The sequence below is a fragment of the Xiphophorus maculatus genome, chromosome 6, assembly GCF_002775205.1.
Source record: "Xiphophorus maculatus strain JP 163 A chromosome 6, X_maculatus-5.0-male, whole genome shotgun sequence".
NCBI lineage: Eukaryota > Metazoa > Chordata > Actinopteri > Cyprinodontiformes > Poeciliidae > Xiphophorus > Xiphophorus maculatus.
Genome location: NC_036448.1, coordinates 6,148,303 through 6,173,899, shown reverse-complemented (window position 1 = coordinate 6,173,899; position 25,597 = coordinate 6,148,303). Strand labels below are relative to the sequence as shown.

Below are 25,597 nucleotides of genomic sequence, written 5' to 3'. Positions count from 1 at the left end.
GCAGAATACAGAGGAAACTTGGAGGGGAAACTGTTTGAAGTTACAAAACACTTGAGACTGGGGCATAGATTTACCTAGACCAGAAGACAACGGTCCAAATCACTTACCTAGAGATACAATTACAATAGTTTAATTGAAAGAGAATGGAGCTCCAAGTTAAAAAAAAGACAGTCTTGAGAATCTCACTTCACTTCATTCAGTTTGAAAATGAATTCCTGTTTCTATTTGCCTCCGGTTCTCCACCAACAACAACCTCCTCCTGTCTTCCCCCTCAGGGAAGCGGTCTACTCTCAGCACCGGACAGCTCCCAGTGTGTTCCCACGCCCCGCCCACCGCTCCTGCAGACGCGCGCTGAGAAACAACCACACACACAGAAGACGGCGCGCGCGCGCGCACACCGTGGGCGACGCTTAGCATCGCTAGGTTGTTTTTATTGGGAGGGGACTGAAGTTCGGGAACATTTCGGTGCCGCTCCTCTCTTCCACGGCACCACTCCGCTCCCGGGGAGAAGTGTTCGTAGATTTAACGGAGTTCCGAGGATTTTTTTTTCTTCTTCTCTTTTTTTCCGGACAGCCAGCAGCTTTATGAAAGTCTACGCTTTCCTTTGAAGCCCCAGATTAGAAGTGGTGGTGACGGGGATTCCTGTCGTAACTGGCGACGTAATGGCTATAAAATTCAGGACCTTCTGTGGTTTGTGTTCGACAAAGACTTTCTAATAGCAGCATTGAGAGACACCCAGAGAAAAAGAGAGGCAGAGAGAGAGAGAGAGAGAGAGGATTTGGCGATGAGCGCAGCTTGCCAGGTGCCCGCGGTGTCTCCTCTGCGCCTGTGAGGAACCACCATGGCTCTCATCCTCTTCGCGCTGCTTCTGCACACCGGGCTCGTTCTGGGATCAAACTACGGCTACGTGGAGTGGTCGGATAACGACAGGGACGAGAAGCACCCGCCGGCGCCGTTCAGCACGCAGAGCGTCAACAAGGAGCCGCCCCACCGTCCCACTCCGCACCCGCTGCAGCCGACGGAGCGCGCGGTGGTCGCGCACAAAATCGAGGAGGATCTCCCCCGGGTGGTGACGGCTTTCCTGCACACGGGAGACTCCTCGGCGCTGAGGCAGGTCAACTGCTCTCGGCGGTATGAGCTGAGCAGCCTGCGCGGCGGCCTCCACGTCGCCTCCCACTACTCCCTGCACAGCGTCCTGGACACGGTGGCGCACGCGACCAACTTCCTCAACATGATCCTGCAAACCAACAGGTCCCGCGAGCGAACCTTCCGCGGGGACACGGGCTGGTACCACGCGCTGGTTCAGAGCATCCTCGAGGGGGACCCGAAGATCCACCGGGCGGTGGTGACCCTGCACGCGGACGCGCCGACGACCCCCGGCCCCCACGTTTTCCTCCAGGCGACCAGGACCGGAAACGAGGTGGTGCTGCAGGACCTCTCCGGGTCCGCGCACCGCCGCCTGAAGAACAGGAGCCCGGAGTCCGACTGGTTCCACGACTTCAGGGACGTGAGGAGACCGCAGGCGCACAGCGGCGTCCCCGAGGGCTCGGGCTCCGGCGGCGGGAGTTACCTTCTGAACAAGAGCCAGATCAAATGGTCCGCACCGTACCTGGAGTGTGAGCACGGGGCTTTCGTTCCGTACTGGCTGCTCACCTTGTCGGCTGGGTTTTATGGACTGAAAAGCAACTCGGCGCCAGAATTCAGGTGAGAGAAAAATGCAAAAATATTGTTTTATTAGTAGTAGCAATATTACTGGTATTATTATTCTAGACTAGGGAAAACGTGCGACACTTAATGAACACACTGCCAAATGTAACATGTCGCAAAAGTTTTCACACCACTTGGACTTGTTAACTTTCCGGCGCTTTAAAGCACACACTAATTATATTTTATTAGGACTCTTCTTTTTGTGAGAAATCAACACAAAGTAGTTTAAGAAATTGCAAAGTAGGAAGAAAATTAGATGTTGTTTTCAAAAGCTTTAACACCAAACAACCTGAAAAGTGTGGCGTGGTGTGGTGTGGAATCAACACACACCACAGGGTCTGGACAAACCATTTCCATACGTTGCATTAAGGAGCCGTGGGAATTGGAAATGTCGTTTAAAAGAGAAAATATGCACACAAAAAAAACGAACCCTCCTCCCCCAAAAAACCCAACTTTGAATCAGACAAGGTTATTATTTTAACGTATTATTTTTTTTTTTTTACTTTTTCTGGTAAATCTTGTGTCTCTTAAGGTTCAAAATTTCATTTAGTTTCAAATTTTTTCAGTTTTAAATATGTTTCTGGCGTAAATTTTTTAAAATCAATTTTTTAAAATTTATATTACTTTAGAATGTTATTACCTTATCAAAACTGTACGTGGAGTTTTACCTTGATTCTTTCGTGCTTGTTTGAGAAATCCTTGAATCTCCCATGGCAACCATTCAGCGGTAGAAAGATGATCCTCATCCTCAGGGCTTCCGATCTTCTGCCTCACAGAACAACCCTCCTCCGCGACTGCACCACTCAGCTCCTTCAGACTAGCCAGCAGCAATTAGCAAACACCTGGTGGAATTGCGGATCTGCTGAGCTCATTATATGAGCTACATTTCAGCGCAACACTGGTAAAAACATTGTTAAAGGGTTAATAGAGGAGAAATGTTGTGTTGACTTCCTAAAGGCGTAGTGTTGAAAGGCCAGAAGTTTCTTAAAGCGACAGAAGCTCAATTTAAAGGCATTAAATACAATGTCAAATTTTGTTTAAGTCATATTTGATACATACAGAATTTATTTTAGAACAACTGAATGTAACATAGTTACTTGATTGTGCTATAAAATGCCACTATGTGGCTGGAAAACACATAATGCTGCCCCTTTAAACAAATTTTATGGCCTCAATTTTGCTGCATAGTTATTGTGTTGACAGATTCTCCCACCTGAGCCGCTTCTCCAAGATTATTTCCGGATAGTAACATGATAGAATGAGCCCAGGGACGTGTAACTCATTGCATATTTGACAATAAATAATGACAGTCGATGCAGACACGGCCCTGCAGGTTTTTAGCCCTGTTAACAGATGGGAGTAAAGACATCTTCCCAGACGCCAGTAGACCCTCTTCATTTAACATTCCTACCTGTCAAAGCACAACTGTGCTGCCTATAATTTGATGAACACTAGAGGATTTATACAGCGTGTCTTTATGAAGGCGTCAAGCTTAGCTGGTTGTGGATGACGGGGAGGAAGAGCAGAAGAGGGAGGGCAGCACTTACACACAACTGGCTCGTATTTCAAGCCACCAGTCTAAGAGCGTCTTGAAACAATCGATACAATCATGAATAAACGATGAAATATCAGCAATTCAGAGCCACTGTCTGCTGCATCAGTGAGCAGAGGTGTATCCTTAACTTGTCTGTGTCAGTATAATAATTTATGATTAGTTACAAAGTAATCTCAGCCAAATACTTTGATAAGTATTAAAGATTATTGTGGCAGTAGTGGCCTTTTTTTGGTGATTCAGACAGAAAACAGGCAAAGAAAAGATGAATTTTGGCCAATATTAACAATCGATATCTTTTACCACCTTGTTGTGGACAGTGAAAGTAAAAACTATAGTGATGCAGCAGAGGATTGTGGGTAGTTTAAGTGAAGCAGAAAAGCGATGGTGAAGAGGGCAGTGTGGTTGTTTTTTCCACAAGTTGTCAAAAAGGGTTAGTGAAATATACACAATATTGGTAAATACTGGTTATCGGCCGTAAGAACAATATTAGAATCACATATCAATATCGACCAAAATTTTTATATGGCTGCATCCTTAGAAGAGAGGAAGAAATGTGGCAAATGTCAGGAGTCGAGCCAAATCAAAATCAAAATTCAGACAAGAAGACAGAATGGTTGTAGATTTTATAATTGAAGAAAAAACATACAAAATGGTAGCGAATGTGGAGAAACAGGATGACACAGAGCCAACTGGAGTTCAATTGAGAGACCAGTGGAAAACAGAAGAGCTTTGTTTCCATTTACCACAAAATTGCGTGAGTTGAAATTCTGAAAAAAAATTAATTTGCTTAATGGAAACATGCCAATTCTGGGAAAAAATAGCTCAAGTTTTTCGATAAAAAGTTGTGCTATAATGAGGTGGCTTTTCAGCCGTATTGAAATAGATATATTTAGCAAAACTCTTTTGGAAACACCTTTTTCACAAGTCATCTGATCAACAGCCGGATGTTACTACTGGTGAAAATAATGAAGGAGACAACAGGAAATAATAGGTGGATGATGGTTTGTTTTTGGTTTTTTTGGACAATGTGCAGCTGGCTCCAGCAGAGCTCTCACAAAATGTTGTGTGTCATTTGAACGTGTTGAATCCATAGCTCTTCTGTAAAATCACAGACTACACTTGCAGACATAGCCGCTCCAAAGAATAAGGCGATTGTCACTCCAACGCCTGAATAAGACACCATATGTTTCCTCTGACGGCTGAAATACGAATATATTTCATGTAAGTGTTTACATCTATCGCTGCCATGATTTTTGATGAAATATTGCATAAACAATAGAATAGAATAGAATAGAATTAAGCTTATTCATGTGTGATTTTAATTTCTCTTTTTATTTAATGGAAACAGAGCAATTGCCAAATTGTTATAAGTTTTGACATTCGCAGAATATCGACAAAGATTTGTGCACCTTTTTAATGAAAACGCCGCTAATGTAACTTTAGTCCTTAAATATACTGATTAGAGAGTGGACATAACCAGACGAGCGAGTGACAAGTTAGTGGATGCAGCTGGAGAAAGGAGCAGGTAGAGGCAAATGAGGAAGAGATTAACAGCTGGGAAAGGGAGCACACTGGAAGGCTGAGGTGAAAAATAAGCCAATCCAGCAGGATGCAAAGGTGAAATGAAACCTCATCTAATGTACCAGTCAACAGAAAGAAATACTAATATAAACAAACAAATCCAAAACACAATCAGACTAACTGAACTGACACCTGGGATACACTAAGATCTCCCATAATGAAAAAAAAAACCCAATAAACTTTTGATTAAAATATGGACATAAGTGACACCAATGGATCATACCTAACACATTGAGGACCAACGTATAACATCCGCTCTGTCGCAACATCACACGCCGCTGAGATGTTCGCAAATCTTTTCAAATCAACGTTAAACCTAATTAAGTCTCATACACACAAACTAGTCTTTACTTTGGAGAAGGCATTCAAACCAGGAAGTTCTGTTTCACGTCTAGGCAACAGTAGATTCGTCCGTCCGTCCGTTTAGCAGATCCCAAAAATGCTTACTTGGATTAAACCCTGGAATAATAAAAGATCAAATTGAACGAGTTGATCTCCACTCCTTCCTCAACAAGAAAGTTTTATTCTGCTGACAGAGCTCCCTGCCATCAGGGAATACAGTCTCTGTAAAGTTAAGAGATGCTTGACATTGTTAACATCCATCTAAAAAGCAGAGCCTCAGGTTTCTCAGCAGAACATTATCTGAATTATCAAGCTGCAAGCATCGTCTTACTTTATCTCCACAGTGCCGTGTTCTACAGAGTAGGTGAGTAACATGCTTGATTAGGGACATTCAGATAATGTAAAGGTTATTGCGACTCTTGAGAAGGTTTTTATCCATTGATCCAGGCAGGAGTTCGTACATACCCTGAAACGGTTGTAATTTCAGTGAATCGTGGTTCGACTAATTACTGACTTAGGGGATTGAATACAAAAACACATCACATACTGTATTTAACTGTAAAATAACCTAAAAATAGTGTTTTTCATTTTCATTCTAGTTTATAATTATGCAGCATTTTGTGTTGCCCAGAAAATTTCCTACAGAACCAAAAGGTAAAAAAGCTCCAGTGATATGAAAATTTCATTAAAGTTACAGTATGTAACGTTTATAAAGAACATGTTTTTTTTTTGTCACCATGTTGTTATAGAAACAACCAGTCAGAGCCAGGAGGAGGTTCTTAATGCTGTCAATCAATCTCATGTACTCACTGCTAAATGTGCTAACGGTGGATAAACTGATGACGGTTCATCTGCCGTCATCAATGGGTATGCTAACTAGCCTTAGCATTCACAACAGGATTTGAAAAGCTGTAGCGGTAACAGAGAGCAGGGAGCAGAGAGATGGCAGGGCGAGGGTGATTATGAGATTGTGATTGACAGCTCTAAGCCCCGCCCCGTGACTCTGATTGGTTGTTTCAAGTTAGCTCTGGAAGCGCTGGGAATCATTAAGAAAAGAAAGTAGTTTCTTTTCTTAATGAAAAAAAAGTCTTTCTCTTTTCATTAAAGAAGAGGACTTAAGAGGACTTTAATGAAAAGTCATTTCATTACTCCTTTAATGAAAAGCGGGCAGAGAAGCTAAATTCTTTTCTCAGATTATTTCCTACCATGCTCTGACAACATAGTCACAGTTTAAACAACTATTTAAAATATATATATACTCTTAACAAAACATAAATGACCACAGTTCCAACAGGATGGCTAGTGAAGTCTTAACTGCAGCTGCAGAAGACAAGATATGTGAGGGAGTCACAGCCAACTTGTGGTTTAAGTATCTTTGCGAAACCACCGGTTTTAGCTTTTTGGGGGATGCTAAAACCAAAAAGCTTAAAGCTCTGTTCTGACCGCTACTTATGAGTTAAGCATCTTTCTCAAAGCCCACATGCGGTTTCAAACTGGCTGCAGCAGTTGTGCCTCACTCTGATGTCTCTGGCTCGTCCCCGCAAATTATGAGCAGCCTGCCTGGGACGTCGCACAAATAAAACAATCGAGGGACTGCTGCGAGGGTGTTTATTATGCTGGGAGATGTGAACAACCTGCTTGCTTTATTTTATCCCGAAGACATCTGGAAAAACAGGGTGATTAAGTACATGAAGCGAACAAATTCATTATTAAATCAATCGACTTGTTTTGCCTCTGCCAAGAAAGGGCTGGGTGGGTTTAAATGATTTTGGCATTACACAAGCTGGCATTTAGAAGCAGAAAAGTCAGGCATTAAATCTAATTTGTATAGTTCCAGGTCAGTGTAGAGAGAGTGCAGCTACTATATAGAGCAGTAATGCAGTAAGACGCTGCATTTTTAATGGGGGGATTTTGAAGAGAAAGGGTTTCTTTTTTCCATTAAATGGAAAAATGTGAGGAAAAAAGTAAAACATTAACTTTTTTGCAGCATTTTGGAGCATTGGAACATTGAGGAGATTGTCAGGATCTGGGATTTTTTGAGTTATTTTAGAGTTTGTTTCTGTGTCCCTTAGTTTGTGATTTTCAGTAGATCAGTCTTATTTCTGTTTTTACTTTAGTTCAGTCCTTTCTTAATGATTCTAGTTTATGTCTATTTCTTGTGACTAGTTATTCTTTTTTACTCTTAGTTTAATTATGTTTACTGAGTCCTGTTAGTCTTTTATGTTAGATTAATTTTCCTAGTTCCCCTATTGTGCCATTTTCGTTCTCTCTCTCCATCTCTCTCTCTCCTCACACCTGCAACTTGTTCGTGAATTAGTCTGGTCTATTGTTTCAGTATTCACACTCCCAGTATTTAATCACCTCTCTCATTCCTCCTCACCGATTTCTCCTGTTGAACCTCGTTACTTCCCTGGATTATCCTGCTGGCTTTTTGTTCTGGATTCTTGTTTTTGTCTGACTCTGGCTCCCTGTGTTCCCTGTGAAGCTCTTTTGTTCGTCAATTTTATTTCATTAAATCATCATCATCTGCTCAATGCCTCTGCCGCTCTGCGTTTGGGTCATCTTTAAACAACACATTATTTGTTGTTTTAAGATGTCCTTATGAGCATACAGTTGAAATCAGAAGTTTACATACACCAGATAAAAAGACTCAAACCTTTTTTGTTTCACTAACAGTAAATTAGATCAAACTTATCTTGTTTTAGGTCAGTTAAAATTACTGAAATTATTTCTAGTCCAGTGATTCTTGGTGCAGCGAACCCCACAGGGGAGGGGGATTTGTAGCTTTTTCAATTGGTTCGGTTTGTTGGACAGTGTAGTGTGAAAGCAAGCCGCACCAGCTGAAAATATAACAAATCAAACCGGGTCTATCAGGCGTAAAAACACCCTTCAAACTGAAAAGATTAGGATGTAACCTTTCAAGGCAAGCAAACATTGGCAAAACAAAAAAATAAATAAAACACAGAAGTGAGGTGAATTATTGGGCTGTGTTTCCTTTGCAAAATTCAACACAGAAAGATTCATGTGTTTAAGAGCTCTCAGAATAAGCTGTAAGGTCAGTAGCCAAGCGGGGAAAAAGCACACCAAGACAAATTGAGTTCAGTGCAAAGAAGTTGCCAGAAGTGTCACACTCCCATCCTCTCTTGACTTTCTGTAATCCATTGGTCTCTGCAGCTTCCTCCGCGCCAATCCCTAGTCTTGAGATGAAGCTCCTAAAAATAGAAGCAAAGTCGGGTTCGGACCGAACATCACGAGCCGTTGCCTAATTCCACCACGTCTTCTCCACCCCGAATCAGCCTCCCTCTGAGTCGGCTTCACACGGACAGACCTTAAGGCTCCGTAAAGCCGATCAAAATTCAAGCGGAGACGTTTGGGTTTGTTGCGAAATGTGGAGGCATTACCGTGAGGAAGGGAGAGTGCCTCGAGGCGGCTGCTTAACACAGATTACTCAACATTCAGGAGCGCTGTTGAAGGTTGAAATGATTGCTTCCTTCAGGCTCTCTGCCAAGTGCCAGAGCTGACTGGAAAGGTGCAACAAACAGCAATCACGGCTCTTTCAGAAGCGAAACGTAGCTCAGACCTTTGAGTAAAATACAGCAAATGTGTCTCTGACAGACTTGGTAAAGTTGGACGAGCAGCGAAATAATAAAGAGCAAACCAATGGAAGGCCTAACATGTTCTGCAGAAACTCGTACGGCCGTACTTCCTGAAACTTGTGCAGTATTTTACCGTCCGATATCAACACGTTTTTTTGTCTTTCTCGATGAATGATAGCGACTATCGCGTCTTGCCATGGTTGTTTGTTCCTCTTCCCAGCAGGCAGATGGAGATAACAGGTGTCAGGCTCCACATCACAGTAAAGGATAGCGAGAGTGTGTGTGATTGTGCAGCCTTTCTTTGTGATGGAGAAGGAGACAGCAGAGTGTAATCACAGAAGATTGAGCCTCCTGAATAAATGTTTGTGTGTGAAGAAAGAGAGAGACAGAGAGAGGGAGACAGTCACGGACGGATATAGAAACCGGGCTCGGCTCCAAACACTGCAGGTTAGACGGAAAACATTAAGCTGAACTAAACTCAATCGGTTATATAAGCAGGCCGAGGTGTATCGCTCAAGCTTTTCGGGAGAGTTCAAGCCCATGCATTTCACATTAAGACTCTGTTGCAAAGGTTTTCAGCCTCTGTGTCCAGAAATACTTGTTACATTGTCCTGAGATCTAGGAAACAGGACTAACAGAGACTTTGTATGTGAGGAATTGTGTAAAATCAACTTTTTTTGCTTTATTTCACACTATGTTATTCCCTCATCAGAAGCATGCAAAGAGTGTTGCTTTGATTCTTTCATGCATCTTTGAGAAATCCTTCAATCTCCCATGGCAACCATTGGAGGGTGCCTGCACGCTATTTCAGCTCCTCCAGACTAGCGACAGCAGCAATTAGCAGGCCTGCTGAGCTCGTCATAGAAACAAATTCTTAGTCCAACGCTCCTACAAACAGTTGTAAACAGCATCATGGAGGAGCATTGTTGTGATAACGTGCTGAAGACGGAGTGTCGGAAACAAACAGGCGCTTCTTAAAGAGACAGAGTCCAATTTCAAGGTGTCAAATTGCAAAGTCAGATGCCTTTTAAGTTATCTTTGACACACAGCATTTTTATAACAATTGAAGGTAACATAATTACTTGATTGTGCTATAAAACGGCAGTATGTGAGTAGGAAATGCATGATACTGCACAATTAAATCAGAAATTGTGCTAATTCAGTTCAATTCAATTTAATTTTTTTTTCATGTTTGGTGACACTGGATGAAAAAGGTGGAACAGCATCCCAAACTGTGAGGCACAGAAGGTGGCATCTATATTTTGAGTAGACGTTTTGCTTTAGGAGGGACTGGTGCGCTTCACAAATTAGATGGCATTATGAAGAAAGAATATTATGCAGAAATTTGGAAGCCAGGAAGTAAAGGTTTGGACGTAGAGGATCTTTGAAGTGGAAAACGACCTTAAGCATACCACCAGATTAGCTACAAAGTGACTTAAGGGCAACAAAGGCAATGCTTTTGAGTAGAAAACACAAAACTCTGATCTGAGTTGCTTATGTTGGAATGTAAGCAAACTGTTGTTTGTAGGATCATACCCAAAACATTTGACCTATGTTGACCTATGTTATGTAGTTTAAAAGGTAGCCCTAAATTGAGAACATTTATTTAAAATGATTTATCAAAACATTTAATATTTCTATTTGGCCTAAAGCAGAAAGTAAATGTCTAGTAGTGTGAAAATATTTTTTTTACACTGTATTTACATCTTGGGTTATATTTCCATATATTTTCTCGGGTCACTATAGATTATTGTGACTTTGTGTGGATCAGAAAAACCCACAATAAATTAAAACTGGCCCACACCCAATTCTCTTTTCTCTGCAAAAATCCTTGAGGTTGTGTGTTACACAATCACTGCACCTTGGAAAAGAAATGGGTTGAATAAATCAAAGCCCAAAATTTCACTAAAGATGTGCATCTTTAAAAAGCCCACATTGATGTTTCGCAGAGAAAAATACAAGGAGGAAATGTGTAGGAACAATTCGTTTGCACAATTAGACATTTTGCTTTAATTGACAAAGCATGCTCATCACATTAGTAGTTTAACCCCCCATAGACACCAATTCCATAAAAAACATAATATTTTTTAGCAAAAACACACAAAACATTCACAGCAAAGACGTTTCTAAATCATTTCAAAGTGATTACAGTTAGTCATTGTTAGTTACATCAGAAGATTACCTAGCGGAAAATCAAATTTAATCTGACTCCAGTTTTTATTCTGGAATGTTTATATCTGCTCTTCGTCATCTTCATCTCCATCGCTCTGCATTTCTTTCCCATTTCGATCCACTTCTTTCAATTATTGCTGCCTCCAACAGATTTGGCCTGACTTCCTCTGAGAATGGCTCTTCTTGTTAATTTCCGTGTCTTTCATTCCAGCCTCCCGAGTCTCTGCGTTTTCCTCTGGCCTCTTGTCCCTCTTGTGATTTATCTAATCTAAAGCAATTTTGTCGGCTCTTCTTTGTCTCCCATGGTTCACTTGGGTCCTTTTCCCCGTCTACCCTCTCATGTACCTCAATTATTTCCCGTCTCATCTTTTATTTTATTTTTTTTTACTCTTACAACATTAATCTAATTCAGCATTCTCATTTTCATTTTTATATGTCCAACTCCCCACTGATTTCCATGCAGTGATTTACATTTCCTTTTTCTTATCTCTTCCTGTTCTGTTTTTTATTTTTTTCATCAACAGGGGGGTTATTCGTGTGGATGTGAACCTTCAGGATGTGGATATTGACCAGTGTTCCAGCAGTGGCTGGTTTGCCGGGACTCATCGCTGTAATCTCACCAGCATGGAGGTCAGTGTCCGCAAAACAAAAAGCCGGAGGGATTCTTTGTTTCACATTTTCTTGCTCTACACCACTACATTGTACCTCTGGTTGTGTGCTTAGATAATTGAATATTTTAGCTAAACCTTTCACGTGTGGATACTGAAACCTAACTTAGCATAGGCTTGCTTTTTGGGGGGAAAAAAAACAAAAACAAAACGCTAGCCACTGAAAAATTCAAGATGGCTGCCGTGGTCATCAAAGAAAATATATTTTTGTGTTAAATTTGCCAATATTTGCCACAGATGAATACTTTTGGTGTAGAATCCCACATTATTCAACCCATAGTAGTTTTATTTACAGATACTTTTATAATTTTCCAAGATGGCCACCATGGTTGTCATGGAAAAATAAGTTTGCCCTAACATCACCTATTAGATGGATGTGTTTCGTGTCAAATCATATTACATAATAATAATGGTGTCATAATCATAGCTTACATATTTTGAGCAATATAAATCATATGTATTTTCTTGATCTTTTGCTCCCATTTTCTGGTGGACATTTTTCAAAATGGCCACAATGGTTGTAATGGAGAACATATGTTTGAAATAGAATCCTAGAAAAAAGTTAGGTTTACTAACCACTAATGGACTAAATAAAAATCTTATCCATGCTAAACAGCTAAACACATAAAATTAGCAGAAGTTGGTAACGCTAAGTCGGAAAACATAAAAAATGAGCGCCACTCATGCTAAATTGCTAAGTATTAGCACATCAAATAGAAGCTAATGCTAACCACTAAGATGTCTATTTCTGTCACATATTCATCTCCTTCCAGCTGGCGACTGGTGTGAGACTTGCAAAGAGGAAAGCTCTCAGTTTCTGCTTTTGTTACATATTATTCCTCTAAAGCTGTGTGAATAGAATGACCACAGTTGAACACATATATGGCATAAAATTCATCCACATTATGAAAATGGGCAACCTTTTATGTCAATAATTGGTTTAAAAGGCTCAAATTGTGGCAATCTTGAAAAATGGCTGTCACTTTGAAATTCAATTGTCAAATGGGAAATATGAAAAAAATACGACCTGAGGAGTAATCACGCTAGTTTTTATGCTTGTATCCGCACTTGAAATACTTTTACAGTAACATGCTGCACCTTGTTGTCCTGCTACGAGCCTGGCTCTTCTGCAGGATTTAACAGGCTATCTACCATCCTGTATTCAATTTCTCTACCTTCAAATCAATTCTAATGGCTTTGCACACATTATATGACATCTGAAGTACCAATGTAAATGGAGGTTGAATACAAATTTACGGCACACCTTTCAGATTTTTTTTTCAGGGGATATAAATACTTTGAGCCACTTTGAGCCAGATCAATTTGTCATAATATTGGATCTTTTTTTATTCACGCTCAGTCACTTTTGATCAAGACGGCCTGTACATGATGCTATGAATCAGAAAAGTCCAATTTGTTGAGCAAAAGCTTAAAGAAGACATCTGGCTGTAGCTTTTTAAATGATTTTTTTTTTGTTTCACACCACTTTGCTCACTTTGAGAGCACCAGCTGAAAGAGCAAAGCCATAATTCTGCTCACGTAAAATATGAATCCATGAAAGGCTGGGTAGGATGGAGGCTTTAAAGAGTTTTAAGATGCGCTCCTGAAGTATTTTAATAATTAACACCGTGTTTTGATTTTATCAAGAAGGTGTTTTTCTGACATAATATTCTCTGAAAGGTGCTTCACTAGAGAGTGTGCCCTCCCCACTTAAGAAACTAACAAAATACCAAGTTAAAGGTTGTGATGTCTTAATAAGTCATTATTCATTATTGTTCATCACCTGAATTCATTATTTTTGGCATACACAGAGCCAGTATGGGCATGAACTGTTTTTTTATTTGATCACATTACAAAAGCAAACAAAATGCGTTTTATTGGCATTTTATCTGACAGTATAAAGCAAAACGAGGCATTGTAGTAAAGTGGTAGGGTCATTTTATTCAGTTTATTTTAATAGCGCCAATTTGCAAAAAATAATAAAATAAAAGATGATAAAAAATAATAAACTGGGCCTAATTAAAAGAGTAGAATGCATAAAAACACTATTCAGTATCTGGAATAAAGCCAATGCTATGAATAATCTTGAACACAGATCAAGACCAGATCAACATAAAATTTTGAATCTTTAGCAAGATTTGAGAATTGATGGTCACAGATGATTACCATCTGATCTGACTGAGCTATTTTCTAAATTAGAACGAATAACATTTCCGACTCTGGATGTGCAAAGCTGGCTGACAGGGCCGGACTTAAAACAATGTGGACCCCTGGGCCGGAGCCAGTTTTTGAGTTTTGGTGCCTTGTGCACTAAGGAAAAATGATTTTACTGAAGCAGATTACAGGTAGTCTTCCACATCAGCATATAGAAATAGGTAGCCAATAACTCCATGTTGTTCCCAAAGAAATTTACTATAACATTATAATTTTCAAATATTTATTTTCATATATATTTTCAAATATATATTGTTTATAGTAGTACAAATCCCAAAAAGTATTAATAAAACTCACCTAATTTAGTAGTTTTATACTAAGTAAAATATTTGCAATATATGCATTAAAAAAAAAAATCTTTGGTCCCGCTCCCAAAAATCTGGGCCCTGGGCTACTTCCCTTGTGAACCCTTTCTATAGTCTGATCCAGCTGGCAGAGATATTACCCAAATAAAGACCAGAATCAATGATTACATGCATTTTTTTTCTAATGGTATTGGCTAAGTGAGACTCAATACAAAATGACACACTTTTTTAGACTTTGATCACCGCAAAGATAATAGAAATACCTTTAAAATACATAAAAATGTCTCTCTACCCGACTATTTGAAACAATCTTGAGGTGTGAATACTGTCAATAGGCGCTGGACGTGGACGGCCCCTCCATGGGGGTTACGATGAAGAACACGTGTTGTCAAGGAGGGCTGGTGTAAATAAGAGCCGCTTTCAGCGTAACCGCTGAGCTGGAACCAGCGGCAGGCATACATCACGTTTTGCCACATTGACTGATGACAGAACGGCATAACGGGGGAGATGGATGTGCATGTTTGGCGCGCTGGAGGAGCGGCTCCAGGCTGTTTATATGCGAGCGGATTCGCCCTCACCTTCGCTGCAGCGTGTCTGTAGCACAGTGCTGGTTCTGGATGAGGCGATGCAGGGGAGAGGGGCTGTGCAGGCATGTTGCTGGCATTAGGATGTATAATGCATGCAGCGTAACGGATTGCAGAGAGATGAGCTGAATAATTAACCACGTTCTTGGTATGTGGACCCCCCACATACCCATGTTTGTATGTAGTTAGACGGTTGATGGGAGGGTTTTTTAATGTTTGACCCCCTGCATTGTTTAAATTTTTATAAGCCACTCTCAGCTGGTGGTAGCTGTCTGCTCCAATATGACGGGTGCTGTTTCTGCTGCACAGATGGTGCTTCTGTTTGTATGGCATCTTCTGTCCTCATCACAGGGAGCTCAAAATAAAGGCTTTATTTTCTTCTTATTATTATTGTTCTTCTCTTTTCACCAAACCCAGTCTGAGTAGCACATTGCATTCAGCAAAGAAAAAATAATAGACACCTTATCTCATAATCTCATAGTGACATGTTTTTTTTTGTTACTATGACAAAAGGTGTCTATTTGTTTTCTTTGGTAAATGCAGCGAGCACAGCTCATATTTATGCAAGCCACAACTACAGGTTGTGTTTCCTGTCGGCTGACGTACACTGAAAAACTAAAAAATGCATTAATTGGTCACGAGTAATAAAAAATAATAAAGTTAATCAAATTTCCTTTTTGTGTTTAAAGTTAAGAAATTAATTTGGATAAACTTAATTTGATTACTTGTGACTTATTTACACAATGTTTTGCACTGTCTTTATTAGGTGGAGGTTAATAAATTTGAATATCACCAAAAAGTTTATTTATTTTTGTAATTTAGTACAAAATAGATACTCATATTTACGTATAGTCATTCTGCACAGCGATATGGATTTCAGCTGATAAAATTTAGCCTCTCATATGTGAGAACTGTTTTTACTGTTGCAATACAGCATGCGTTTTTAGACTATCACTGCCTGGAATCCATTATTAGCTAAATTAACTAATATAAATACTTGAAATTTGTTACTACGTGTGTAATGAATCATTTCATTTTTAATTGAAATAAATTAGCTTTTTGACAACATTCTAAGTTTCTGAGATGCATCTCTATTTGTGTATGGAATATGCATATTTGTAATGAATCATTTTTCAAAAAACAAAATCGTGCTTCTCCAAATGTGAATAGAAAAAACTTCAGACAATTCAGTTTTAGATGGTGTAGTAGAGTAACATTCACTACTGTTCTCTGATTGCCATTTTAGAAAACACGGTCAAACAAAAGCCAACATGAGCAGAAAATGAAACCCGGAAAAACCTAGAGAATTACGACCAGATTCATATTCACTCAGTAAGCAATAAGAGCAACAACTGTTTCTGGTATTTAGCTAATTAGTCATCACCAGATGTTCGCTGTGTTTAAACAGCCGGATGATGATGGTTTTAAAGTGGGAGCAGAAATTAGTATTTGTTTTGGTGCTCAAACAGCGTCCTCTTGGCTGACAATGGCGAAAGTTCTGGAAGAAACCAGCATAATAAATAGAAGAGGATATGATAGTTGGTTTAGTGGAGACAGGAAAGAAATGGGAGATTAAATTGGAAGATCAGAAATGTTACATTACACAACAAAGAGCTCTTTAAAGCTGGTTACTACCACTCAGTATGGCTTTTGCTTTTCTCTTTTAAAGCAAGAGAAAGGTCCAGGCTTTCATTTCTTCCCTTCTCTTTACATTTTTGATTCCATCTCTCCCTTTGTGCTTCACTGCTTCCATTTCTTTCCTCAACTTGTTCACTGCTTTGTGTGATCATTCTCTGAGTTCTGCTGTTTAGCCAGACTATTACCCATACTTTAATGTGCTGCTTTGGGACCTTACCAGCGTTTTCCTATAGCAATCTGAGCCTGAACAGTCCAGTTGTTTCCTATTTTTTGCTAAAACAGTCTGTTAGCAGACCACAGGCGCACATAAGACAGATCATTTCAGAGCTTTGTTATCTACAGTTTTTTTGTTGTTTTTTTTGGGAAATGAGCTGTGGAAAGTCAATGTGAGGCTCATTGCCTTCTCTCCAGCAGTACAAACATACCCCGAGGCTCAGGGGAAGAGAAACATCATAATGAGATTTTAGTAATGTGAAGGAGCCTCATGTGATCTCCAGAATTCGCTGCTCTTCCTCTCAGAGCTGACATTGCCCAGTGCGGCGGCTGCAGTACATTTAACTTGAAATTCTGTTTTTAGCAACATGAGCTCTGCTTGGTAAAGATGTTGCTTTTCTAAACCAGCAGTGGACTGGGAAGCTTTCACAATGTGCTGCTTTTTAAGTCTTCCCAGTGTAAAGTATTAAATTTGGCTCCTTTTCAGTCCGTATGAACGCTTAAAGGTAGCTTTTGCTATTCGGCGGTCATTTATTTTATCATTTGCACTGACTCTTAGGCATCGGCTCCAAAACATTTCCATGCCATGGCCTCCCAAACACCATTAGCCTCTGGCTGGGGACCCTCTTAGAAAACCCACAAACAATGCTATGAAATATTTAAAGACACATTGACTTTTTCCTCACCTTTATTCACAAAACCTATCAAAACCTTAACTTATATTTCATAATTATGATTGTAAAGCAGATTAGATTTTATGATTAAACAAAGGTTGTTAAAAATTCATGACTAAAATAAATATTAGATTAAATTCTTTTATTTGTGATTTTTGTTTTCTCATCTTCCCTCCAACTTTCCGAGGCCCCACTAAAACGTCCTAATGGACCCCGAGGGGGCCACGGCCCCCACTTTGAAAAACACTGCCTTGGGTTGCGTTCACACAGCAGTCAAATGCGACCCAAATTTGTTTATTCTTCAGCGGTTTTCGACCCATGTCTCACTTTGTCACTGCACTGCTTTTCTTTCCCTAAATCCTTTTTTCAACACTCGCACAAAAACATTTGCAGATTTGCATGTTTAGGCTGTAGTAACGCTGAAGTCTTTGGTGTGCAGCATTTCCTAAAAAGTGGTATTTTTGACTGTCATGAGGAGTTCATTTATGTCTTGATTATTTTGTTTATTTAGTTTATGTTGAGATGAATGTTGTTTCATCCAGCAATCAGTGATAGCTAGTATATTAAAAAGACTTTTAACTTTTTAATAGTAGGTCACGATGCACATTGCAAATGAAAATGCAGCATATCCAGATATTGGCACCATTAATACAGATTTTCCTTTGTTTTTCCTTTTTGCATTATCATAATCTTCCCTACAATAAACTACATTCTATATAGCCTAACTTTTATGTGTTTATTAGTTTTGGTCAATACTAAATCATCTATAAGAAGTATAATATGAGGATATATGAACAGCACGGAAAATACTTCTATCTTTTTGTCGTTAAGTGGTCATGAATTATTTGTATTATAAGTAGCGGAGGAAAAGTCACACAGAGAATATTACTAATAAAAAAAGACAAATGACAGCAGTGTGAACATATTAAGCCTGCAATATATTAGGAACTAAAGTTAGAAGCATTGCTACAGAAGAAGTCTCCATGGGTTTTTTTTGGGGGGTAATGTAGAACCTTTTCTCAACCAGAGTATATTTCTTCAAAAACAAGCTGCCCGCTTTTCAAATCCAGCTCATCCCAAAACAAACTAAGTTGGACAGCTCAAGAGGCTAAAATGTAGCAACTTTACTGTAACACATTCTGCCTTCCTGTTCCAGTCGGTGTTGCTCTCTCCCAGCCTGACTGAACCACAGAAATGTAGGCTGACTGGCAGAAAATCCAGTTTCCTTTCAAAAAACTTCTTACAAATATGTGCTTCTGATTTTGTTTTGAAACGCTGCACTTATTTAGAAATTAGCTGACCCTTTATCTCCTTCCCACACTTAACAGATTCCAACCCGACTATTGTTTTTGGCATGATCTTTGAGTTCTTAGGTATAGTTTTGTCACTACTAAAAAGAAAAAAGGATCAGATTTTTGATTTTAAGCTGACTCTGATCTCAGTTCTGCTCTAGAAAAATAATTTTTACAAATAGTAGTTACGGAGGATGCCGCATACAAAATAATCCACCAAAAAAACATGCACTATTGTTTGCTAGTGTCATCAAAAAAATTTTTCATTTGCAAAAACACAGACTTCTATTTATCACATTCATATTTAATTATAAAACTCAACATACTTCCACTGTTAGCTCCTGTAATTGTTAGGAAGACGGCACTAACAAGCTCGATGCTCTCCGTTCCCACGACGTTCCGTGATTTAACCTTTATTCTCCGCACCACCACCATCGTTTCAGCGCGTCTGTACGCAGCTTTCCAGTTGGGTCATCGTTCGCCGCCTTCCTGGACTGTTTCGCGTTGTGCCCAGATACAGAGGGAACGGGAAGGAAGGTAGGATGTGTCCTACCAAATACAAGACCTCATGCATTATGGATGCAGTCAGTCGTAGGGGGAAGATTCTTACATAAGGATCCGCTGCTTATATAATTAGACGAAGACGCGAGGATGATGATTGGTGTGGGTGATTTTTGACTTGATGCATCTTAGTAGGTTTATGTAATTTATTTATTTTTCCTGTATATGTGAGTGTCTTAGAGTAGTACTGAGTAGTCTCTCAGTCTTCATGTGTGTTTTTTTTTGGAGCCGGTCGTGTGAAATGTGCCGATGGAGATAGCGGGACTTCAAAGCCAGAGCTCAGTTAATGAGCGTAAAATCCTACCACAGCCAAAGAGGGTTACCCCTCTGTCTCTTCCCTTTGCCCTCTGTTTATGTTTAGGTGTTTTTCGTCTTCTTCTTCTTTTATTGGCCTTCTCTAAACTCTTGCTGCTTCCATTTTTTACCTCTCAAAGCCTTGCTTCTTATCTGAGAATCAAATTTCTTGAAGCAAATAAACTCCTCTGAGGGATAAATAAAGACCAGAAGGAGATTATCACCCCATCTGCTAACATAGCATCATCTCACTTCTGCCAGCTTTGCACATGAAATAGTCACATGAACCTCAAGCGATTGTTATGTAATTGGTCTTCGTCATTCTTTTTTACTTTCCTATTCTGAACCTGTGAGCTCAGCGTATTGTTGATAACAGAAAGAGAAAGAACGATAATTTAGATTCTGCTCAGATTACTTTAACAAGGGTGCTGGGACTTGAAAACAACTTTAGGCAATTTTTGCCGAAATTCAGCAATATTGGACTGGGAAACAAGTAGATGTTGCCTTACTTTGAATGTTTGGTTCCGTTTTAAAACAAGAATGGATGACGATCTAAGAAAAAGCCAATTTAGAACATGAATATAGTGATGAAAATAACTATTTAGTCCCAATCTAGTAAAGTAAAGTTTACTTTACTTTACCAGATGTGTACTTTACTTTACCAGATGTGTCTTTCTTAAGAGGCTAATGAAAGAAAAAAATCCTTGCAGTTTTAGGTAGCATAATAAGTCCTTTGAAACTGACAGGTTCAGATTATTTTTTAAATGCTCCAAATAAATGGCAATCATGCCTGTGATGAGTGTATATAAGCTTTTGAGCAGAGCGGTAGCAGTTTAGATGTTGCACAAATAAATGCGGAAATTCTATCCACCTTTCTCGCTCTGCCAAGAGAGAGGGAGTTTTTGTGATGCCGAGGATGTTTGTCAGGGTAATAAAGCCTTCTTCCCACTTCCCACCAACCAAAGAGCCACCAAAGGCAGGAAAGACTTCAAGTTAAACGACACGGTTTAAAACTGGTGCAAAATTGGCCGAAACAGGCCATCATGTCTTGCAAACTGAATCTGCTAACTACTTTATGAGAATGCAGGAGCTTCTGTGATGAAGAACATCAATTTATGCCTCAAAGTATAGAAACTGCCAAACGGGATGAAAACCATTTTTTCTCTCTTTTTGAATGATTGACTTCATCATTTATACATCAACGTAAAAATGCATTAATAACTACAGTTTTATTCTTGTTCTGTGTTGAAATCGTGCCTTATTTGTGAATGAAGTAGCCAAATGATAAAATACATATATCTTTATAGAGAGCTAGATTGTGGATCAGTGTAAAACGAAGGTCATATTATCATTGAAATAATGTATTTAAAACAATTACACTATCAAATGAATCCTGTTTGTTAAGGATGTAGCAATACTTAGCAATATTTTTAAATGATACCAGAGTTAAGTTATGTCAAACTGTCACCATACGCCCTGCATTCCCTGACAGAGAATCCATCCTACAATATGCTGCAGAGTAATGGTTAAACTCTCTAGACGGCCGGCTCATTGAATTAAATAGGAAAATAATTACGTTTCAGCAGTTTGCTGCAGTTTGGTGCAGCTTTGAATGTAAATGCTACTGATGGCTGAGATGATAAGAATGAAAAATGGTTCTCAAAAACACACTTTTGTCGCTCAGTGGAGCAAAAATTGGCTAAATCTTTCAGTATTTTTCTAAACATTCCTGTTGTGGAGCGCTGGCCTGAGTGCAATTCAGAAGACAGGAAGGGGAATAAAGGGAGAGAAAGCTGCGTCGATGCCTGGTGGTAGTCTGGACTTAAATGGGATTGTGATGCAGTGACCTAAAACAGAACGCCTGTGCTCTAAAGTCTTCTAAAGAAGCTGAATTTAAGCGACTCTGGCAAGACGTGTGGGACATAATTCCTCCACATCATTGTAAAAAAGTTATTGCCAGTTGTCATCAACTCATGGTGTCGCTCATTATCGCCCAGGGTGGCAAGAAATTACTTGGAAGTCATTTTTCTGATTGATTTTTGGTTGATATTCTCACTTTATTTCTCTATTAGAAAGAAGCCATTATAAAAGACTCTTGTTTGTTTGAAAGTTTATAATTTATATTAGTTTTTGTTATTTATTGATTATTTGATATAATTGCACTGAGAGGAGAACTGTGGCCCAGTTTGGTTGTGCTTGTGAAATGTACAATGACAATAAAGACTTTACTTTACATTTTTTGTTAATGTTAAATTATTTCTTTGCTGTTTTTAAATGTCCATATAAAACTCAGAACAGTATTCCAAATCCAGCATTTCCCCCTTTTTCTTTAATTAGGCTGAAGTAGAAGGAAAAATGTGTGAGTATGAGAGTCACAGTCACCAGGGAGGTTTCATGCTCCATAAACATACACTATTCACTTTCTAATCTAACGCCTGCAGCTTAATGGCTGCCAATGAAAGGCTGTCAACTCTATAGCAACCGTCAGATCTTTACTAAGAGAGACCCTCCAGCTCAGTGCGATGTGAAGAGCTGCAGGGACTGCCCAGCTAGATATCTGCAGCCCACCTGATAAGTTTTAAAGTCCTACATTCGTTTAACCAGGACAGGGCAATATATCAACTTAATCGATTAATCAAATTTTCTGTTTTTGATGATTTAATTTTTGGGAAATGTGTTTTTTTTTTTTAAATCACCAATCCACTCCTTGGGTTTCAGTAATTCAGAGTGATGTCAGCACACCCATTACCTAACATCTTGCTTTAGAGTCATGTTTTATAGCTCGTATTTAGTTGGACTTTGAATTCAGGTCAACTCCTAGAAGGGATGATTGAAATATAAACAAAAATATTTTATGTCATTTGTAATTTAAAAAGAAAGGAGAGAAAAAAACCCCATCTATTTAGATTTTAAATTAGAATGAAAAAATGTCAGAGACTTTATTTTTAGGCTACATCATCCAACACTCAGCTTAACATTTCTTTGTTTTAAAGATTTTATTGGCTCCAGTGGCCTTTATTTGACAGGAAAGTGGACAATGGGAGAAGGGGGAAGACATGCGGCAAAGGTCGCTCGCGCCAGGCGAGGAGTCAAACCTGCAACAGCCGCGTCGAGGACTAAGGCCTCCGTATGTGGGTTGTGTTTTACGCCTGCGCCACCACAGCATCCTCAGTTTAACATTTCACTCCTGTCATGTTTTTCTGGCAGCTCATTTCGTGGAACATCTTTTTAAATAAGTTCAAAATTACAACCCAAAATGTGTAAAAACTAACAACGTGACTAGGTTAGGAAACCCAGCGTTTCCAGTCATTATCTTGAATCTGCACAAATTGGAAGTACAAAAATAAATTTGCTTAATTGGAAAAAAAATGTTTATGCACTAGAATGGGGTAGTTTTTGAGCTGTATGAAAATGTGCGTATCTTGCAAAACTACAACGGAAACATTTTTTCCGCATCCCATGAGTCACATGGTCAACAACCGTCCGTTACTGCAGTCAGAAAACACGAAGAAAACAACAGGAAGTGGAAGGATGGCGGCATATTTTTTAATGACTTATCACGTGAACAAACTTATTAAAGTGATTTATAATATTGGAAACACCGCAATTGCGAAATTATGTTTTTTTAACATTAGCGGAATATTATCAACGTTTTGTGCACGTTTGTAATGAAAGCTCAGCTAGGGATATTCCAGACAGACCAAGGTCTTCTGTCCTCCAGTGTTTCAGTGCTCAGTAGACTCTCTGTGAAACAACAGCAGGCAGCTTCATGTACACTGGAGACGGAGTGATTGTAATGCTTTCAGGGTTTATTGCTTCCAGTGTATTTATAGATCTCCAAAGGGTGCCGCTCTCATTCTCTGCCTCTTTTTCTCTCTTTCTAGCTGCCACCTATTGTGTCATGTTCACAACTTCATGGTGAGGAAAAATGTCAAAAGCAGGCACGTCAGACTGCAAAGCAAAAATAAAGGTGTTCTCTAATAAATGTAAAGATGGTTTATTTTTTCAATTGCAGATTGCTTCTGGCAAAAGAAACCAGATATCGTACAATATTTATTACACTTCCCATATGAGAAACTCACTGGTGTTTTTTCAGGGCCCTGTAAAAATGTATGGCCGTTTCTTGAGCAAGATTTAAAGTGCTATATTTCTTGAGCGGTAAGATGGACGATCAAATCTGCTGTGAAGGTCTAACGCAGAAAGAGTTTAATTTTACCTTTGCGGCCATTAAACTCTACAGAGTTTAATCAGACAGGTTGCTCTGGCTAAAGCTATACTTTAACTGGAGCTAAAGTATAGCTTTGGTTTGGTATCTGACTTTGATTTATCTGCTTTGATCATTTCTTCAAGTATTTCCAACATCTGATGTTGCACTTTTAGTTCGTCTCTGGAATACAGAATCTGTATTTTTTCCTGTGTGACGGCTGTACGCTGCTGTGGCGTCCATAACTCTCCTTCTGATATGTTGGCTGTTTTCTTCTGATTAAAAAGTTTTGACATAATTTGCAACATAAGAAAAATATTACTGTAAAATTGTTAATTATTATTATTGTTGGTACGTGTGGTGGTTATAGAGTCTTACAGCTGCTGGGATGGAAGGGTCTCGTAACACTTCTTTGTGCACCTAGGATGCAGCAGACTGTCACTGAAGAAGCTCTACTTTATGATAGGCTTCTCTAACCACGTCCTCTCAGCTGAATTAAAGACAATTTGAAGGAAATAATACAATGTTCTTTTGAGGTTATTCTTTTGGAATTTAGCAAATATAAATAATTTTGGCAAACCAACTGACCTAAAATAGGAAAACTTAAACTTAAAACAGTGAGAAAATAAAGGTTACATTTTCTTTTTTTTTTTTTTTACAATGTATGTAGACATCTGGTTGAAATGTAGTAATTAAGTGAAGATCATAAGATCATGACCTTCCTAAAATGATGACCAAAATATTTTTTTTTTCCAAAAGGGTTTGGAGGAAAATCAAAACAAAGCAAAACAGCACTACTTTTAGTGCCAAAAGATGATTCAGGCAAACCCCCCCCCCAAAAAAACACTTTTGGTAAAACTGACTTTGGCCACTACTTTAGAAAGGTGTGACAATATGTTTGGAATCCATAAAATTACATTGTTTTCAGCTTGTATTGCTAATTCAATCTGGAGAGACTCAGACGGAGATGAGAAGACAATTAGAAGAGTTTATTGACAAACAGAATTTAAAGTCTTTGGCGCTCGGGCCCCGGCTGGGGATAACGGTTATCGCAGCGTTAGCGATAGGCTTCAGATGAGCATCCCTGATGCTGTTAGGAACGTCATCCCCCAGGGCCCGGCACCGGTGGTGGAGGTTGAAGAAGGGTGCGGGCCTCAGGACCGGGCGAATGGAGGAGAAGGGGTGGTGGTGGGTTGAGCTCGGCTGGAGAGCGAAGGACACCATGAATGAAGGTCCTTATCAGCTGGGACTTGGTCGATGATTGGACGTGACGTGGCTTGGTCCGGCGTTGATAGGTCGACGATTGCGGGCAGGTCGCTTCAATTAACGGGTCCCGGTGGGGATAAAAGAGTCTTCCAGTTTGAATTTGCGCCTAGGCTTCATTAGAACTGCTATTTACCATCACAAAGAACACTATTTTAGGGTTTCCCCCAGAAGACCTGCTACATCCGATGGTAGTGAGCTCTAGGGCAGTCCACCAGTGCCTACAAGCTACAAAAATTTGGAGGCGTATGAGCAGGCTTCATAATTTGGAAATAACAGTCTGTGAGGCCAACGGGCAGGTGCAGAAACAGCGCAATTGGTTTGCACTCCCCCAATGCATCAACTATAAATCTAGCTTAATCTGTTTTTCCTGATGGTGTGGGGGGAAAAAACCCTATCTAAAGTATACAAATGACACTCAGCCTGATGGCCCGCCAGGCTTATAATACACTGGGAGAAATCCTGCTATTTCTTTGGTTTGGTATCATTCCCAGCTCCACGTTGCCACTTCAGACGTAAATAAGTGGCCACTAGCACTTGGTTCTGGGTTCATTTCTGAAGTTGTGTCCATTGCTGGTTTGAAAGTTTGTGATTCTCTTGTGATCTTTTAAATTATGTATTTTGTTTTTTTTTAACCACCATGCAAAGACAAAGGCAAATTTCCACCGGCATTTATAGACAATAGAGATTATTATTATAATGATTATTAGCTTCAGTTTATTCTGAGAGATATT

The 25,597-nt window shown here is 39.5% G+C and overlaps 1 protein-coding gene across 1 annotated transcript in view; it reads left to right on the top strand.

Annotated features, from left to right (window-relative positions):
* Nucleotides 1-360: 360 nt before the first annotated feature.
* The window catches only part of LOC102216929 (probable G-protein coupled receptor 158), an 82,292-nt gene continuing 57,055 nt past the window's right edge, over nt 361-25,597 (top strand). Inside the window, exons 1-2 of the mRNA XM_014470823.2 lie at nt 361-1,704; nt 11,478-11,583. Of these exons, the coding sequence (XP_014326309.1) occupies nt 842-1,704; nt 11,478-11,583 (969 nt within the window). The 5' untranslated portion in view covers nt 361-841. The remainder of the gene's footprint in view (nt 1,705-11,477; nt 11,584-25,597) is intronic.